The sequence below is a fragment of the Mustela nivalis genome (assembly GCF_964662115.1).
Source record: "Mustela nivalis genome assembly, chromosome: 8".
Classification (NCBI taxonomy): Eukaryota; Metazoa; Chordata; class Mammalia; order Carnivora; family Mustelidae; genus Mustela; species Mustela nivalis.
The window spans coordinates 88,923,817-88,944,013 of NC_139027.1; the positions used below are offsets into that span (position 1 = coordinate 88,923,817).

At 42.9% G+C, this 20,197-nt stretch overlaps 1 protein-coding gene and 1 long non-coding RNA gene across 14 annotated transcripts in view; one reads left to right on the forward strand and one right to left on the reverse strand.

Annotated features, from left to right (window-relative positions):
* LOC309871345 overlaps positions 1-17,267 on the reverse strand; it is a 45,802-nt gene extending 28,535 nt beyond the window's left edge. Inside the window, exons 1-2 of the long non-coding RNA XR_014315221.1 lie at positions 17,174-17,267; positions 14,554-14,731 (exon numbers count right to left, since the gene is read on the reverse strand). This is a non-coding gene — a long non-coding RNA (uncharacterized lncRNA). The remainder of the gene's footprint in view (positions 1-14,553; positions 14,732-17,173) is intronic.
* An 8-nt stretch (positions 17,268-17,275) lies between these two features.
* ENTPD6 (ectonucleoside triphosphate diphosphohydrolase 6) overlaps positions 17,276-20,197 on the forward strand; it is a 43,239-nt gene continuing 40,317 nt past the window's right edge. For 5 of the 13 annotated variants that reach the window (XM_082744273.1, XM_082744282.1, XM_082744283.1 and 2 more), the window contains exon 1: positions 17,277-17,453. In XM_082744273.1, the coding sequence (XP_082600399.1) occupies positions 17,354-17,453 (100 nt within the window). In that variant the 5' untranslated portion in view covers positions 17,277-17,353. Of the gene's footprint in view, positions 17,454-20,197 lie in introns of all 13 variants that reach the window. The other 8 variants (XM_082744280.1, XM_082744284.1, XM_082744274.1 and 5 more) reach the window with 5 other exon arrangements.

Here is a 20,197-nt window from a genome sequence, read left to right on the forward strand (position 1 = left end):
GGAATGTTTTTATACTTCACAGAGGTTGAGAGGGTCCTGGACAACTTTTATTTGTTGAGATTTCAGAATATTAAAATATAAGTAACAAAAGTGGGTTGTGACTCTGGTAGAAAAAAGATCAATAGTTACTGCCTGTGGGGGTGTGAGGGTGAGCTGGGGTTGCCTGGAAAAGGCCAGAGAACTTTTTAAGGTAATGGAATTTTATGTATCTTAATTAGAATGATACACCATGTTGTCAAGTGTTACATTATGTTTTACCTAAAAATTCCCACCAACACATACTGAGCTCTGGTTAATGATGCACATGCTGAGACATTTAGGGAAGGGCACTGATGTTAGCTTAACTTAGATGCTTATCTAAGTTAAATACCTATCATTGGATGGATAGGTAAACAGAGGGATAAATTTGTGATAAGACAGATTACTAAAACTTGTAGAAGGTTACCAAACAATTGTAGAATGTAAGTGGGGGCTAAATGAGTTTTCACTTTCAACTTTTCTGTATATTTGAAAATTTTCATAATAAAGTGTTGAAGGAAGGGGGAGGAGTAAAATGGCAGTGGAGTAGGAGACCTAAATTTCCTCTGGTCCAGGAATCCAGCTAGATAGTTTTCAAACCATTCTGAACACCTACAAACTCAACAGGAGATTGAAGAAAAAAAATAGCAGTAATTCTATGAACAGAAATACAACCACTTTCTGGAAGGCAGGACATATGAAGAAGTAAATCCAAGGTGACATTTGATATTAGGCAGCAGAGGGGGTGGGGGAAGGAGCCTCCATCAGCCAGTATCAGCAAGTGATAGAACAGAGGAGTACAAAATCAGAACTTTTAGAGGTCTTCTCTGCTGAGGGATGTCATTCCACTGGCTAATCAGGAGGTGGAACACTTGCTGGCACAGTATGGTCTCAGGACCCTCAGGGTCACAGAAGGACCAGCGGTACCTGGGTGTGGCAAAACTCCCAGGTATCAGAGAGAGGAATCCGGCTGCAAAGACAGAGCTGACAGAGCTCTCAGCTTGGAGTTTACATAAGCCATGATCCATGGCACAGTTGGACCACTACTCTTTGAGCAGGGACCCCAGGAGTGGCAGATCAAGGGATACTCCCCTTCCTCCTCCCAGCAGGAGCAGCACAGGAGCACACCACAGGAATCTGCTGGGTCTGGAAACTCCAAATGGTGTCATGTGCTAGGGATAGAAACACTAGGTCACAGACTGGGTGAGAAGGGAGCATGGCTAGAGACCAGGGGGACAAGAGAGATTGACTGCTTTTCTCTAAGGGTGCACTGAAGAGTGAGGCCCTGAGCTCTTGGCTCCTCTAAGTCTGAGATTGGGAGGCCACCATTTTCATTATTGTTCTTCAAACCTGTACAGAAAGCTTTCAGTGAACAAAAGCTATTGAGACCAAACCCAAGCAGATTACTTAGCCTGGTCCCTGGCAATGGTGGTGCAATTCCACCTCACACAAAGGCATTTGAGAGTCACTACAGCAGGCCCTTCCCCCAGAAGATCAGCAAGAACATCCAGCCAAGACCAAGTCTACCAATGAACTGCAAAACTCCAGTGCTAGGGGAATACAGCACATAGAATTTGTGGGTTTTCCCCCATGATTCATTAGTCTTTCAAAGTTAATTTTAAAAATTTTTAAATTTTCTTAATTTTTCTTTTTCTATTTTTTTGAAATTTTCTTCTTTCTTTTTTCAACCATCTTGTCAATTCCTTTTTAAAAATCTTTTTTTTTCCTTTTTACACTCATATTCTGTCCCATCATTGTATTTTATATATATATATACACATATATATAATCCATGTATTACATATATATGTGGATTATATATACTTCTGTATATATATATATATGTATATATTTGTATTTTTTGTATATATATATGTATATATCCATACAATTATACATATATATATATTTATATCCATACAATTATACATATATATATATTTTTTTTCTTTCTTTCTTTCTTTAAAATTTTGGGATACAGTTTATTCTAGCAGCCCAAAATATACCTAAATTTAGGGTTCTAGTGCCCACCTGATCACATTCTCTCCTTTTTTCTTTTTAAATTTCTTTTTTCTTTCAACCAACTTCTTATCAATTCCTTTTTAAAAATGTTTTTAAACTTTCATCTTTATACTCATAGTCCATCCCTTCAACATATTTACCCTTATTTTTGTGTATATATATATATATAGATTTTTCTTTCTTTAAAATTTTGGGAGGCAGTTTCTTCTAAAAGAACAAAATACATGCAAAATCTAGTATGTGTCTTTGTTCTATCCAGCATCCTGATCATATTCTGTTTTCTTTCTCTGCTCCCTTCTTTCTCCCCTGGTTTCAGGTCTCTCCTGATTTGTTTAGTGTATATTTTTCTGAGGTCATTGTTACACTTTTAGTATTTTGTCCTCTCATTCATCTATTCTTCTCTGGACAAAATGACAAAACAGAAAAACTCACCTCAAAAAATAAAGAACAAGAGGCAGTTCTGATTGTCAGGGACCTAATCAATAAGGACATTAGTAAGATCTCAGAACTAGAGTTCAGAATGATGATTATAAAGATATATAGCTGGGCTTGAAAGCAAGCATAGAAGATACTAGAGAATCCCCTTCTGGAGAAGTAAAAGAACTAAAATCTAATCAAGTCGAAACAAAAAAGGCTATTAATGAAGTGCAGTGAAAAATGGAGGCTCTTACCGCTGGCATAAATGAGACAGAAGAAAGATTTGTGATATGGAAGACCAAATTATAGAGAATAAGGAAGCTGGGAAAAAGAGACAAACAACTACTGGATCATGAGGGGAGAATTCAAGACATAGGTGATACCATAAGATGAAACAATATTAGAATAATTGGGATCCCAGAAGAAGAAAGGGGGGGCAGAAGGTATATTGGAGCAAATTATAGCAGAAAAATTCCCTAATTTGGGAAGGAAATTGGCATCAAAATCCAGGAGGCACAGCATACCCTCCTCAAAATCAATAAAAAATGGGTCAATACTCCATCATCTAATAATAAAACTTACAAGTCTCAGTGACAAAGAAAATATCCTGAAAGCAGCTTGTGACAAGAGGTTTGTAACCTACAATGTAGAAATATTCTATTGGCAGCAGGCCTATCCACAGAGACCTGACAGGCCAGGAAGCACTGGCATGATATATTCAGAGCACTAAATGAGAAAAATACTAAGAATACTATATCCAAAAAAGATGGCAGAGAAGTAGAAGACCCTATTTCAACTGGTCCCCTAAGTGAGCTAGATATCTACCAGAACACTCTGAACACCCATGAAATCAGCCTGAGATTTAAGATTATACACTTCTGGATCTCTACAGGAGCAGAAGACATCAGTGGAGAGGTAAAGTGGAGTGGGGACACTCAAACTGATATCAGAGGATAAGCAGAAGGGGGAGGGAGTCACCCAAAGTGACCCATTGGAAAGTAATACCCCAGTATGTAAGTGCCCTGTGGTTGGGGAACAGCATTAACTTGGAGTCTGGTTGATGGCACTCAAAAAGAGCAAAAGATCTTAAGGGGCAAATGGAGGAATCAGGCTGTCATGGGCATCAACCTAAGCCCACAGACCCAGGACAGCCACAGCCAGTGACCACCTGTGCCAGAGAGAGTGCGGCAGAGGCTCCAGTCTGTGGTCCCTGAGCCCCTCCCTTTGCACTGCCTCCACCACTGCTTGGCTGGGCACACTCCCGTCCACAAGTGAGAGAATCTGGTGTGGGCACCAGCTGGTGCTTTGTAGGTCCACAGCCTTCTGTGCTCTGTGTGCTCTGCACAACCATGGAGTGTGAGCACTCTCCTGCCCATGCCTGAGAGAGCTTTGTATGGGTATCAGCCAGCACTCTTTAGGACCCTGGCCTTCTGCCACCAGTGGAGGGTCTGGATGCTCCCACCCTGCACCTGGAAGAACCTGGCATGATCTCCCATCAGGATACCTCGGTGGCAGCCTTCTCCAACCTGTGCAACCAGGGATCTGAGCACACCCTGCATGGGCCTGGACCCCAGACAGCAGTCCCAACAAAGGCAGCCACCAGAATTGGCCTCCCTGGATCAATATTGCTTGTCGTTTTAGTGGCAGAGGGTGCAGAGACAAGCGGGCACCTCAGGTGACCACTGAGACAATGGCTAGGGATGCACACCGCCTGTAGAATGTTGTGCTGTTTAGTGGAGTTTGTAGAGGAGGAGTCTATATGTTCAGAGGAGAGCAGACTGAAGCTTCTCTCTGAGGTGGAGGTCTGGGTGCAGTTTACTTTTCACTAAACCTCCAAAAAGCTGCAAAAAGCCTCGGAAGGAAAAAAACCTCCAGAGAACAAAAGCCTGAAAAACCGGTTTCCACAGAGCCCAGCCCCTTGAAAGAGGGCAGGATGAATCAACCCAAGCAAAACCTGTTTCCACAGAGCCCAGCCCCTTGTAAGAGGGCAGGATGAATCAACCCAAGCAAGACTGACGGAAAAACAACATGGCAGGCCCCTTCCCCAAAAGGCAAGTCAAAAAAATGAGAGGACAACAACCACATGGTGCCCATAAAATGTAAAACCCCAACATCAGGGGAAAAGAATATATTAAGTTCCCGGTATTGCCCTAAAACCTGTATATTTCATAGATACGACTTTTTTTTTAATTCATTCTCATAATTCTTGTTCTTTTAATTTTTTTTAACTTACTTACCATTACAACTAGAGGTTTAAACAACATATTCCATAATAACCTTTTAACTTGAACTTTTTTCATACAAACACCTGTGTTTTTTTTTTTTTTTCTTTATAAAAATATACATATAGGGTGCCTGGGTGGCTCAATGGGTTAAACCTCTGCCTTTGGCTCAGGTCATGATCCTGGGGTCCTGGGATCAAACCCTGCATCAGGCTTTCTGCTCAGCAAGGAGCCTGATTCCCTGCCCTCCTCCCCCAACGCCTGCCTCTCTGCCTACCTGTAATTTCTGTCTGTCAAAAAATAAATAAAATCTTAAAAAATAAAAAAAAATAAAAATATATACATATAGATACAAGCTTCAAGGTAATCCTTTTTCCCTAATCAATACTACCCCTATATGTAAATAAGTTTTAATCTCCCTTCATCTCTGGAAAGTTGAGTCCTTTAACAAAGTTATCAAAATACACCCAGAAAGAATAAAATAACCTTCTTTGTCCACATCAAGAATTTATAACCACCCTCCCATCTTCTGTCAGCATTTCTGTGTATTTGTTTTTGTTCTGGTATTATATAAATCTTATTCATGGGGTTCATTTTGGTTGGGTTCATTGTTTTGGATTTTTTTTTTTTTTGGCATTTACTTTTGTTGGTCTTTTTGTTTGTCCATTTTTGTTTATGTACCTTATAAGTCTTATTTTGGGGGCTCATTCTGGCTGGGTTTTCTCTTTTTCTTTCTTTCTCTCTTTCTCTTCTTTCTTTTTGGTGCTAACTTCTGATTGCTCCAAAACATTCCAGGGTGCACCTTGCCTGGATAGTGGTTGATATACTCAGCTATATATACCCTCAACCACTTCTCACCAAAATGACTAGGAGGAAGAACACCCAACAGAGGAAAAATTCAGAGACTGTGCCCTCTCCATCAGAACTATTGGATATAGACATAAACAGTATTCAGAAAGGGAATTCAGGGTAAAAATTATCCAGCCAATGGCTAGATTAGAGAAAACTATTAGTGACAACATAGAATCTCTAAGGACAGAAGTGAAAGCCCACCTGGCAGAAGTTAAAAATGCTATCAATGATATCAATCTATCTAAATACTCTAACAGCTAGGGTAACTAAGGCAGAAGATAGAATTAGTGATCTCAGGGACAAACTGATATGAAAAAGGATCAGGAGGAGGTCTGAAACAAGCAGCTTAGAAGCCATGAAAACAGAATTAGGGAAATAAATGATCCCATGAAATATTCCAACATCAGAATTATTGGGATCCTTGAGGGTGTGGAGAAAGAGAGAAGACTAGAAGTTAGAGTTGAACAAATTCTCCATGAAAATTTTCCCAATCTGGAGAAAGGAACAAGCTTTCCTGTCCTAGAGGCAAAAAGAACACCCACCATGATCAACTAATCTAGAAAGACCTCAAGACACTTGATTGTGCAACTCACAAATCATAATTTTAGACAAGCACTTCTAAGGGCAGCTAGGGGGAAGAGATTCCTTATGTACAGAGGAAGGCCTATCAGAATAAAGTCAGAACTATCCACAGGAACCTGGAAATCCAGAAAGGGCTGGCAAGACATATTCAGGGACTAAATGAGAACAACATGCAGCCAAACTTGCTAGATAAAGCCAAACTTGCTTTATCTATCAAGTTTGACATTCAAAATGGATGGAGAGATAAAGGGCTTCCAAGACCGGCAAGGTTTAAAAGAGTATGTAACCATCAAGCTGACACTACAAAAAAAAAAAAAATTAAGGGAGGCTCTATAAAAGAAGAAAGAACCCAAGAGTGACATAGAACAGAAATTTACAGAGACAATCTATAGAAGCAAGGACTTCACAGACAACATGATGTCAATAAAAACGTATCTTTTCAATAATCACTCTCAACACGAAAAGTCTAAGTGCTTCCATAAAATGGCACATGGTTGAAGACTGGTTAAAATGACAGAACCTATCCATATGCTGTCTATGAGACATATTTGGAACCTTAATGATATATCCAGACTGAAAGTGATAGGTTGGAGAAGCATGTTTCATGCTAACAGGCCTCAAAAGAAAGCTGGGGTAGTGATTCTCATAAGAAATAAATTAGATTTTAAGCTAAAGACTATAGTCCGAGACACAGAAGGACACTACATGATTCTTAAAGGGTCTATCCACTAAGAAGGTCTAATAATTGTAAATATTTATGTGCCCAATATGGATGCAGGCAATTACATAATCCAACTGTTAATCAAAATAGTCATACTGATATGAATACATTAATAGTAAAGGATCTTAACATGCCATTTTTAGTAATAGATCATCTAAGCAGGAAATCAATAAAGAAACAAGAGCTTCGGATGACCCATTGGATCAGATGGACCTCATAGATATATATACAGAACATTCCACCTTAAAACAACAGAATACTCATTCTTCTCAAATGCACATGGAACTTTCTCCAGAATAGTTGACATACTGGGTCACAAATCAGGGCTAGAAGAATACCAAAAGATTTAGATTATTCCCTGCATAATCTCAGGCCACAATACTTTGAAACTGGAACTCAACCACAAGAAAAAGTTTGGAAGGAATTAAAACACTTGGAAGCTAAAGACAACCCTGCTTAAGAATTTTTGGATCAACCAGGAAATTAAAGAACTTAAGCATTTTATTGCAATCAGTGAGAGTGAAGACACATCGGTCCAAAACCTATGGGATACCAAAAAGGCAGTCCTAATACATAGCCATCCAAGCCTCACTCAAAAACAACAACAACAACAACAAAAATAAACAGAAAAAACCCCAAACAAACAAAAACAAAAACAAAAAACCAGAATATACCAGCACTCTTTGCAACCTTAAGGAACTGGAAAATTAACAACAAATGAAGCCAACCCCATGCACAAGAAGGAAAATAATCAGGATTAGAGCAGAGATCAATGAGAGAGAGACTACAGATACAGAGGAACACATCAATGAAACTAGAAGCTGGTTCTTGTAAAGAATCAATAAGATCGATAAACCACTGCCCAAACTAATCCAAAGAAAAGAGAGAGAACCCAAATTAATAAAATTATGAATGAAAGGGGAGAGATCATGACTAACATCAAGGAAATAGAAACAAACATCAGAAATTATTATCAACAGTTATATGTCAATGAGTTAAGCAACCTAGAAGAAATAGTTGCATTTCTGGAAACCTATAAACTTCTAATACTGAATCAGGAAGAAATTGGCAACCCAAATAGACCAATATCTAGTAATGAAATTGAAGCAGTGATCAAAACCTCCCAAAAAGCAAGAGCCCAGGACCTGATGGATTCCCTGGAGAATTCTACCAAACATCCAAAGAAGAAAGAATCACAGGTGGCACCTCCTCCTTTCTCCGTGGCTGGTCTCGGCTGCCTCGTTCTCCATCACCTCCGCTGCAGCCCTAGTCCCTGCGGGGCGATGGGGCCCTTCACACCGGCAGCCCCTCAGTGTCGCTCCAGTGCCTTGACGAGCAGGTGGTTGAGGCGGCCCACCATGGGGCGGAGGTCATCCACGAGTCCTGCAGTGATCATGGCATTCTCGTAGATCTGATCCACCAGCAGCTGTGCCAGTTCTGGTTCACTGTCCTGCAGCTGACTGAGCTTTCTGATAATACCTATTCTCTGGAAGCTGTTTCAAAAAATAGAAACAGAAGGAAAACTCCCAGACTCTTTCCATGAAGCCAGCACTACCCTGATCCCCAAACCAGGCGAAGACCCCATCAAAATGGAGAATTTCAGACCAGTATCTCTGATGAATATGGATGCCAAGATTCTCAACAAGATCCTAGCTAATAGGATCCAACAGTGCATTAAAAAGATTATCCATCATGACCAGGTGGGATTTATCCCTGGGATGCAAGAGTGGTTCAACATTCGCCAGTCAATCAATGTGATAGAGCAAATCAATAAGACAAGAGAGAAGAACCATATGGTCCTCTCAGTGGATGCAGAAAGAGCATTTGACAAGATACAGCATCCATTCCTGATTAAAACTCCTCAAAGTATGGGGATAGAGGGAACATTCCTCAACTTCATAAAATCTATCTATGAAAAACACACAGCGAATATCATCCTCAGTGGGGAAAAGCTGACAGCCTTCCCTTTGAGATCAGGAACACGACAAGGATGCCCACTCTTGCCTCTGTTGTTCAACATAGTACTAGAAGTCCTAGCAATGGCAATCAGACAACAAAAAGAAATAAAAGGTATTCAAATGGTCAATGAAGAAGTCAAACTCTCTTTGCAGATGACATGATACTTTATATGGAAGACCAAAAGACTCCACCCCCAAACTACTAGAACTCATACAGCAATTCAGTAATGTGGCAGGATACAAAATCAATGCTCAGAAATCAGTTGCTTTCTTATAGGCTAACAATGAAAATATAGAAAGGGAAATTAGAGAATTGATTCCATTTACTCTAGCACCAAGAACCACAAGGTACCTTTGGAATAAACTTAACCAAAGAGATAAAGGATCTGTACTCGAGGAACTACAGAACACTCATGTCATTTGGTCTTCTATATTGCTAATTCTTTCTTCTGCCTCATTTATCCTAGCAGTGAGAGCCTCCAGTTTTGATTGCACCTCATTAATAGCTTTTTTTATTTCAACTTGGTTAGATTTTAGTTCTTTTATTTCTCCAAAAAGGGCCTTTATATCTCCCAAGAGGGTTTCTCTAATATCTTCCATGCCTTTATCGAGCCTGGCTAGAACCTTGAGAATTGTCATTCTGAACTCTAGATCTGACATATTACCAATGTCTGTATTGATTAGGTCCCTAGCCTTTGGTACTGCCTCTTGTCCTTTTTTTTGTGGTGAATTTTTCCGCCTTGTCATTTTGTCCAGATAAGAGTATATGAAGGAGCAAGTAAAATACTAAAAGGGTGGCAACAACCCCAGGAAAATATGCTTTAACCAAATCAGAAGAGATCCCAAATCGTGAGGGGGGAGAAAGGGGATAAAAATAGGTTCAAAAAGAAAGAAAGAAAAAAAGAAAGAAAAAAGAATTTAAAAAAGAAAATGAATAAAGAAAAGTATAAAAAAGAATATATATATATATATATATATATATATATATATATTAAACTAGTTAAAAAACGTTAAAAAAGAAAAGGGTAAAAGTTAAAAAAAATTAGCAGAAGAAGAGAAAAAGAATGAAAAATAAAAAAATTAAATTAACTGCAACACTAAAAAATCACAGGAAGAAAGCCATGAGTTCTGTGCTTTGCTTTCTCCTCCTCTGGAATTCTGCTGCTCTCCTTGGTATTGAAACTGCACTCCTTGGTAGGTGAACTTGGTCTTGGCTGGATTTCTTGTTGATCTTCTGGGGGAGGGGCCTGGTGTAGTGATTCTCAAGTGTCTTTGCCCCAGGCGGAGTTGCACCGCCCTTACCAGGGGCTGGGCTGAGTAATCCGCTCGGGTTTGCTTTCAGGAGCTTTTGTTCCCTGAGCGCTTTCCGTAGAGTTCCGGAGGACGGGAATACAAATGGCGGCCTCCTGGTCTCCGGCCAGGAGGAGCCGAGAGCCTAGGGTCCCACTCCTCAGTGCGCCCTCAGAGAACAGCGCCCAGTTACTCCCGTCTGCCTGACCTCCAGCCACGCTCCAAGCTCACCGAGCCTGTGACCGGTTCAAGGTAACACCGAGCTGTGATCTTACTGTCGGCTCTGTCTCTGTAGCCGGTTTTCCCATTCCAGTACCTGCAAGCTCTGCAACACTCAGACACCCCCGATCCTTCTGTCACCCTGCGGGACCTGAGGCCACGCTGACTCCATGGGCTTCGCCCCGGTTTATCCTCTGGAGTGATGTCCCTCAGCGGAACAGACTTTTAAAAGTCCTGATTTTGTGATCTGTTGCTCTGCCGCTTGCCGGGAGCTGGCCCCTCCCCCCGGGGTCTATCTTCCCCGTCGCTTTGGATTCACTTCTCCGCCAGTCCTACCTTTCAGAAAGTGCTTGTTTTTCTATTTCTAGAATTGCTGTTCTTCTTCTCTTTGATCTGCCGATGGATTTTCAGGTGTTTGCAATCTTTAGATAAGCTATCTAGCTGATCTTCTGCTAGCTGAAGTAGTCTCAGCCTGCTACTTCTCCACCATCTTGACTTTCATTTTTCTACAGAACACTCATGAAAGAAATTGAAGAAGACACAAAAAGATGGAAAAGAATTCCATGCTCATGGATCAGAAGAATAAACATTGTTAAAATGTCTATACTGCCTAGAGCAATCTATACTTTCAATGCCATCCTGATCAAAATTTCACCAGAATTTTTCATAGGTCTGGAACAAACAATCCTAAAATTTGTATGGAACCAGAAGGGACCCCGAATTGCCAAGAAAATGTTGAGAAAGAAAAACAAAACTGGGGGCATCACATTACCTGATTTCAAGCTTTACTGCAAAGCTGTGATCACCAAGACAGCATGGTACTGGCACAAGAACAGACACATAGACCAGTGGAACAGAGTAGAGAGCCCAGATATGGAGCACAACTCTATGGTCAAATAATCTTTGACAATGCAGGAAAAAATTACCAGTTGGAAAAAAGACAGTCTATCGCTTCTCGGCCTTTTGGCTAAGATCAAGTGTGGAAAAAAGACAGTCTATTTCTTTTAATCTCAGAAAACAAACTGAGGGTTGCGGGGGGGAAGGGGACAGGGAGAGGGTGGTTGGGTTATGGACGTTGGGTAGGGTATATGCTATGGTGAGTGCTGTGAAGTGTATAAGCCTGACGATTCACAGACCTGTACCCCTACCCCTGGAGCTAATAATACATTATTTGTTTAAAAGAATTTTTTTAAGATAGTCTCTTCATAAATGGTATAGGGAAAATTGGGCAGCTATGTATAGAAAAATGAAACTTGACCATTCTCTTACACCATACACAAAGATAAACTCAAAATGGACAAAAGACCTCAACGTGAGGCAGGAATCTGTTGAAATCTTGCAGGAAAACATAGGGAGTAACATCTTCCACATTGCCCACAGCAACTTCTTTCAAGATATGTCTCCAAAGGCAAAGGAAACAAAAGTGAAAATGAACTTTTCGGATTTTGTTAAGATCAAAAGCTTCTGCACAGCAAAGGAAACAGTTAAGAAAACAAAGAGGCAACCCACAGAATGGGAGAAGATATTAGCAAATGACATTACAGACAAAGGGCTAATATCCAAGATCTATAAAGAACTCCTCAAACTTAACACTCAAAAAACAGATAATCATGTCAAAAAAAAAAATGGGCAGAAGACATGAACAGACAGTTCTCCAAAGAGGACATACAAATGGCTAACAGATACATGAAAAAATGTTCATCATCATTAACCATCAGGGAGGTTGGCCACATTAAGATACCACCTTACACCAGTTAGAATGGCCAAAATTAACAAGACAGTAAACAACAAATGTTGGGGGGGATGTGGAGAAAGGGGAACCCTTTTACACTGTTGGGGGGAATGCAAGTTGGTGTAGCCACTTTGGAAAACAGTGTGGAGATTCCTTAAGAAATTAAAAATAGAGCTACCCTATGACCCTGCAGTTGCACTACTGGATATTTACCCCAAAGATACAGAAGTAGTGAAAAGAAGGTCCATCTGTACCCCAGTGTTCATAACAGCAATGGCTACAGTCACCAAACTGTGGAAAGAGCTGTGACACCTTTCAAACAGATGGAGGGATAAACAAGATGTGGTCCATATATATAATGAAATATTACTCAGCCATCAGAAAGGATGAATACCCAACTTTTGCATCAGCATGGATAGGACTAGTTAATTATCAGATGGTTTCACTTATTGGGGGAACATAAGGAATGACATGGAGGACATTGGGTGAAGGAAGGGAAAAATCAAGGAGGAGAATCAGAGGGGGAGATGAACCATGAGAGACCCATGGCTCCAAGAAACAAACTGAGGGTTTTAGATGGAAGAAGGTGGGGGGAGCTGGTGATGGGTATTAAGGAGGGCACATATTGCATGAAGAACTGGGTGGAGGATTAAAAACAATGAATCATGGAACACTATATCAAAAAGTAATGATGTGCTATATGGTAACTAACATAACTTAACAAAAAAAAAAAAAAGAAAAGAAACAAAATTAGTATCTTGAAGAGATATCTATACTCCCATGTTCATTACAACGTTATTCTCAGTAGCAAACATGGAAACAACCTAAGGGTCCATCAATGGATGAATGGATACAATGGATACAATGCCATGAGAAAGGAGATCCTGCCATTTTGAAAAAGGATCTCCACTCAGCAGGGAATCTGCTTGTCCTCTCCCTCACCCCCCCACCCAGGCTAGTGCACTCAAGCAAACTCACTTGCTCACTCTCTCTCAAATAAATAAATAAAATCTTTTTTAAAAAATTCTACCTCTGAAACTAGTTTTTAAAATGTGTTTTCTATTGGGAATCAGGAGTGATTCAACATCAAAACTCAACTTCCCACATTTACAAAATAATGGAGAAACTCAGATGATTGCCTTAATAGATTAATAAAATATACAAAATAAAATTCAACATCCTGTAATGATTTTTTAAAACTATTAAACTGGATTAAAAGCTCTTAAAAGAAAGTTTTCTTAATCAGATGAGGTGCACATTAATATTTAATGATTAAAAAGTTAAGGGACTCCATGGAAGGGAAAATAGCAAATATGCAGCTGCTCAAGGTGTTAAACAGAACAATCTTCCACATTAGTCCGTCTGATAGTTAACCCAATCACCCAGAACACTACTTACTCTTGTTATAGCCACATTTATTGGGGTCCCAACTAGATTATCACTATGGTGCAGGTGGCCTCTGTTGACCATATATCAGAAAGTCAAAGGAGACCTTGTAATGGCCAATGTGGCAGGCAGAAATAATAATAGCCAACCTCCTCTGGGCAAGAGGAAGTTTTCCCTCACATTTTTCATGTGTGTACTTTTGGAAAATGGAGGGCTAGCCATGAATGCAGAGGATGTGACTTTTCTGGAGAGTTAAGAAAGAAAAATTTGAATGGGAAAGCAGCAATTTGTGGTTATACTTTCCAGAGAATCAGAAGTGACTAAGATACTTTGTTATCAAAATGACCTGTGAGCAATGGGTGTCTTAGAAAAAAATCTCCCCAAAACAAATGCTAAAAAGGGAGTGTAAGTAGTTGGGGAGCATAGATGGCTCAGTCAGTTAAGCATGTGCCTTTAGATCAGGTCATGATCTCAGGATTCTGGGATGGAGCCCCTTGTTGGGCTCCCTGCTCAGTGGGGAGTCTGCTTCCCCCTCTGGCTCTCTGCCACTCATGCTCTCTATCTCACTTTCCCTCTGTCTCTCTCTAATAAAATAAAATCTTAAATAAAAAAGGAGTGTGTGACCCCAGGAAACTCTAATAGAGTGGGAAAGACAGGGACAGGGAGTAAGCCAGTATGGGTCATTGCTCTGGGCAATTGGGGCTCAATTACACTGTACACCTTGCCAGAGTGCTGTTCTACTTGAGGTGCAAGGGAGGGAGAGGTAAATGATCCAGGGTATTCACACCTGTCATTGCCTTAGCCAATGGAAGCATTAGCTCCCTGGTGCTTTGTTGTCCGGCATGCTTGCGCCAAAAGAAAGCTGTCATGGGGAGAATCATTAGTGATTGAAATGGGAAGGATATGGGGCAGGGAGGGTGCTGGTACATTCTGATAACCAGGGCAGTGTGGAGTCCATGTGTTTCTGTTTCATGTAGTAGATCTGCAGATGTCCCCCTGGACTGATGTGAGTAGGTAGATAAATCTGAGCAAGCATCTGCACAAAATAATGGGTTTCTGCCACTCTGTCCATAGTTACACTGGGTAAACTGAGGCAATTTAGTAACTCATTTACCTCTTCTAAAACTTCCTTACCTCCCAAAGGTAGGGCCAGTCATACCTCCCTGCTGTCAGAGCACTTGCACACATTGTCTGCCATCCCATATTGTTGGTATCTGTCCCATTTCCTGTATGTCCAGAACAGGTGCCACTTGGCTTCCATCATCTTTCACCCGAAGGACTGAGCTGCTGCTTCTTGGCTGAACAGTGAAAACTGCCAAAGCACTACAATTAATCTATGCATTCCTTCAACAAGTACTTATTGAGCATTGCTTTGGTTTGGGTTTCCCCAAAGGCACTCTGGACAAGAGCTTAGATCTAAGTAGTTTATTTGGGAAAGGGGGCCAAGGAAGAAGAAAAAGCCAACCCAAGGGGCTGGACATGACTGAGCTGGTTACCACTGTGGGAAACTCAGGCTCAATCCAACTCTCATGAAGCGTGGGAGGCTGAAGCATTCAAACCCAATTAGTTAAGGGTTAACTTCTCTGAACTTCCAGATTATTCCTGCTCCCAGGGCTACCAGAGAAAGTTCTAAGGTAAGCTCTACAGCAGACAGCAAAGATCTACTTGAGGTGGCAGCATTCATGGGAACTCTCCTCCGCCACTGGAGAGCTGAAGTCAGAAGTGGACTGAGGAAATAAGGTAATAACAGTGTCTGCTACAGGTACCTACCACATGCCAGGCAGGGTGCTAGGTGCTACCCATGCAACAACCATCAGGACAAACCACTTCCTCACTTCCATGGAATTCACCTTTCAGTAAGGTATAAGGAATATACCAATGTACAAATGAGCAAATAAATAATGATGGGTTTGAAAAGTACTATTAAGTAAATTTTAAAAAAAGATTATCGGGGGAGGGGGACAGAACCACTCTAGATAAAATGTTTTCATGACATTTGAGTTGAGTCTTAAAGGAGGAGAAAGAATCTATGTCTCAGTCCATTGGGACTCCTATATGACTAAAATATCATACACTGGGTGGTTTATAAATAGCAAACACGTATTTCCCACTGTTCTGGGGGCATGGAAAGTTAAGATAAAGGCACTGGCAGATCTGGTTTCTAAGGGCTGGCTTCCTCAGAGGGCTGCCTTTTGGCTGTAACTGCACATTACAGAAGGAGTAAGGGAATTCTCTGGAATCTCTTTTATAAAGACATTAATCACATTCATCTCCCAAAGACCCTAATACTATCACCTTCAAGGTTTATGATATGAACATATAAATTTGGGGAGTATATAAATATTCATACCATAGCAGTTTACTAAGCAAAGACCTGGGGTAAGAGCTTTCCAAGCAGTGAATGGCATATACAAAAGCCCATGTCAGTGAAATTGACAAATTCTAGAAACTCTAGGAGTGAAATATGGTAAAGGTGATGTTATGGGTAAGGTGGACAGAACCAAGGTCATCACGGTTTCATGAACAGAAATTTCAAAATATTAGAATAAATGTAAATTTAAACTGTATGTGAGATAGAATTTTTCAAACAGTGGGTTGGCACAGATACAAAGGTTTGTAATGGTTCCACTGGGGAAAAGTAGGGAAACCCACACTCCCATATATTATTGTGGGTATGTAAGTACAATGTCTAAGAAGCAATTTAGCCACATGTATCTTAATATTTAAAAGAAAAGGGGGAAGGAGGACATAGTCTTTACCATAGCAATTCTAAGAATTTTTCCTATAGATATACCCACATGTGCACACAAAAATAGTCCTCTAGGATCCTTGTAGCATTACTCATGACAGCAAGCACCTGGAACAAGGGACCATACGTGCTAACTGTTGTGTAACCAAGTCTTAGCAATTTGACCTGGTGAGTAAGGGCAGAGCCCAAGCAGGTGCTCATGGTGATGACATGCCCCATGCCAACTCCTGGTCTATGTATGTTGTCCCTATGTCCTGTCTGGTTGCACTGACTCACTTTCAAAAGTGCCACCATCTTGACCACAGACCTAAGAGCACCGTGTGCTTCTGGAATCCACTAAGGGCCCTCCCAGGGTCTCCCCCTTCCCCTGCCCCACACCACCTCGAGATGGGGGGGGGCGGTTCTGAACCAGCTCCAGAGGAGGCACACACTCGGCTCGTTGGCCAGATGCTGTCACATGGGCAGCCCAGCTGCCAGGGAAGCTAGGAAGGCAGCTCCAGCACTGGGCTGAGCAAAAGGGGACTGACTGAGCAGACATCTGGCTGACCCTTCCACCATGATCCTTAAATAAACCGGGAGCCTGCGTGGATGCCTAAATAAACTCATGAGCTCCAGCCAACCTTGGCAGCACCTGGGAAGTTAGGAAAATGGGGGTCAAGAACAGGAGAGATTCATCGCACTGCCTGTCCTGTTGTAGTTGCATTTTCTATCTTGTATGACCTTCAAAAGAGAAGGCTGGGGTGGGGGACGTGGCTTTAGGTGTGGAGGGACCCAAGGAAAATTCTAAACTTCCTCAGGCTGGTCAAGGTCAAGATTGTGAGGTTAGGGCGGTAACTCCTTGGCCAGCACCACAGCCTGCCCTGCCGCCCAGAGGAACCCCTGCAAGCTGGGACAGCAGCCGAATCCGGCCGGCGAGGGCCCGACTGGCGCTCTGGAGGCCAGACGGGCCAAGATCCTGGCCAGGGCTGACAGTAGACAAACCTATTCTGAAGGGAACCGTAACACCCTCCAGAACACGCGCCCGCGTCTGCGCAGCCGGGTCCACCCCGCCCCGCCGGTCCGCCGCGCCTGCGCGCTGGGCCCCCAACTGCCCGCTCCGCCCAGCCGGTGACGCGACGAGCACGTGGGCGGGACTCCTGCTCCCGGGATCCAAGGGATCGCGGCTTGTAGGCGGAGGCCCGGGTAATGCCGGCCGGGAGCGAGAGCTGGGAAGCTTACTCTGGCGCCCGCGCGCTCCCGGGAAAAAGAACCTCCCTCGGTGGTAAGGCAGAGGGGACCCTGCCGGGTAAGGGCGGTCCGGGGGCGCGTGTGGGGCTGGCGGAATCCGCAGGGCCCGCGCAGCTGCACGTGGGCAGCCCGGTGTACTGCGCCCAGGAGGGGGCCTGAGTGGAAGAGGGTCGGGGTCTTGGGGATCTAGACCCACACACCTGTCAGCTCCTTGGTCTCTAGCAGCGGCTCCAGCAGACGGACTCAGGGTCATTCGCACGCGGGTCTTCCCTTTTGCTGCCTTCCTATCCTGGCTCCATTAGTCCTTCCAGAACTCTGGGTTCGGCTGACCTGTGAGGGAAGCGATCCGCGTTCTGGTTACTGGATGGGCCAGACAGCAAGGGTCTCTACCCAGAGGAAGCCTGGAGCTGTTGCATTCATTCATTCAGCGTTTGCTGACCCGCTTCCCAGCTCTACGCCAGCTGCAGGAGATCCAACAGGGGAAGGACTGGCGAGGCCCCCTTCCCTCCTGGGCCTCACAGCCCAGTTGGAAAGCCCAGGTAACAGGCAAGACCATGCCATTCTGAGACTACCGCAGATGGCAGGACAGTAAATTCTGACATTGCTCTGGTGACCAGAAGAGCTCAAGGTGGTTCTGCCTGAGCTGAGGCATGAGCGAACAGTGCTCCAGACTACCAGAAAGAGAGAGAAAGAGAAAGACACCCTGAGGTGGATGGAGCTGGACACCAGGCTCGACTCCCTTCAGTGGAAATTCTCGAGTCAGGAAAATGAAAGAGGAGGGAGAGATGGACAGGGACCATGGAGGAAGGAAGGGTGGCTGTATCTTAAGTTCAGCTCGGAGCCATAGAATGGTTTTAAGGGTTGAGGGAAAGCCTGACTTGTTTTTGTTGATTTTTATGATGAGCACAGCGCTCCATATCCCAGGTGTCCTTCCAACAGAATCAGCCACCCAGAGGTGTCTGGGTAGCTTCCAGGGTCATGCATACCAAGCCATACATTGTACATCCTTAAGATCCTGTGGTGGTCCTAGCCCGTAGTCCTCCACCCCCACCCCCCACCCCCCAGTGTGGGAATCTGAAACTCTAGAAGGGAGGTTCTTGGGGATAGGTAGATAGCAACTGTGATTACAAGGGCTTTCTGACCCACTGTGCAAGAGCCATGATGGGTGGGGAATTCGGTTTTGTCTGGGGGAGGTTCTCCTGTTGGTGTTACCAATAGGATAACAAGGTTCGTGGGGGTGGGGTAGTGGGGGGCATAGTAATATAAATCCAGAAATTGTTTTCTGTACCCCCCATTTCTTCCCTTGTAAGCATCAATTGGCAAGTATGTCTCTCTCCCTTGTGGAACCTGATATGAAAAATCAGAGAGGTGGAGAACCTTGTAAAGAGATCTGGAAGAGCTTCCCCACCCACTGTGTCTTGTGGAAAGGAAACAACCAGTGGTGTTAACAGGGCTGACTCCTGTATGTATACTTTTTTTCAGAAAAGGAGAAAGAAGTCAGTTTAAACCTCCAGGAGAACAAGTAGTGGTTTGTTAATGTCGTTTAAGTTTGGATAGGTTTTTAGCATATGTGGAAGTCATTTGCACATATGGCTCTTTTGTGTACTTTAAAGGAAAACCTTGAAGAAACTGGCTAACAGATTGTGTGGCCACTGATCCATATCAGATAAAGCTTATATTTCCAAGAGCTCGCCTGCCTTCCCCAGCTCCTAGAAAGCTAGCTGAGGGATGGGGCAGGCACCTGCCTCCGGCACCACTGTTCCACAACCAAATTCTCTCTGACCCCGACCTCCATTTGACAAAGGGTAGCCCCCGATAGGAGCCAGATGAGTACAAGTTTGCTGAGCCAAACCTGTTTGCCTTTGTGCACCTTTCATCATGCCCCACCCTACTCCCAGCCCACTTCTTATTCCCCACCTGGCTTACCCTTCCTTATGGCCTTGTTCTAGACTCTCTCTCTCTTATAAAGGACAAAACTAAAGCTGGGTCATTTTCTTGAGCAGACCTCTAGGAAGAACCTGATTGACACATTACACTATGGTGTTAGTGGTCCCCATGGAAATGCAGTTTGCTCCTCTGGAAATTGTCTTACAGTGCTTAGTATTACTGAACACCTTAACCCAACGAGTGAAGCTGGCTTTTAGGTTTGCACCTCCAAGACATGGAGGTGCCTGTGGGCCAGGCTGTTCCAAGCTCTGTGTTCCCTTAAATGTTTTCTGTTTGGACTCTGTTTATGTTGGGCTGAGCTTGTTGGTGTGTAACTGTAATGATATGCATGTAATTTCATGTGATATTTTTTGGTTGTCTAAAGTAGAGTCTTAATAGGGAAAGTGAAATGATGGAGCACATTTGATTTGGAGACAGAAGCCACAAAGTCTTGTCTGTGCCTCACCACATGATTCCAGGCAAGTCTGTTTACGGATTCTCCCTGGGTCTTGGCACTATTTATTATATGGAAATAAGTTGTCGTCTGTTGTATGGTGTAAGTATTGGCTTTGTGGTTCTCTCAACAGGATATAGCATATGTAAAGGGTATTTTTTTAGTGGGTAATTAAGTTTATTTATTTATTTTAAAAGATTTCATTTTTTTATTTATTAGAGACAGAGCATGAGAGGGGAAAAGGTCAGAGGGAGAAACCGACTCCCCGTGGAACTGGGAGCCTGATGCGGGGCGTGATTCCAGGACTCTGGGATCATGACCTGAGCCCAGTTGCTTAACCAACTGAGCACCCAGGGGCCGTGGGTAGACAAGTTTAATAAAGAGCAACCTTAACCTCAAAATCTGTTGTACCACCACCATGA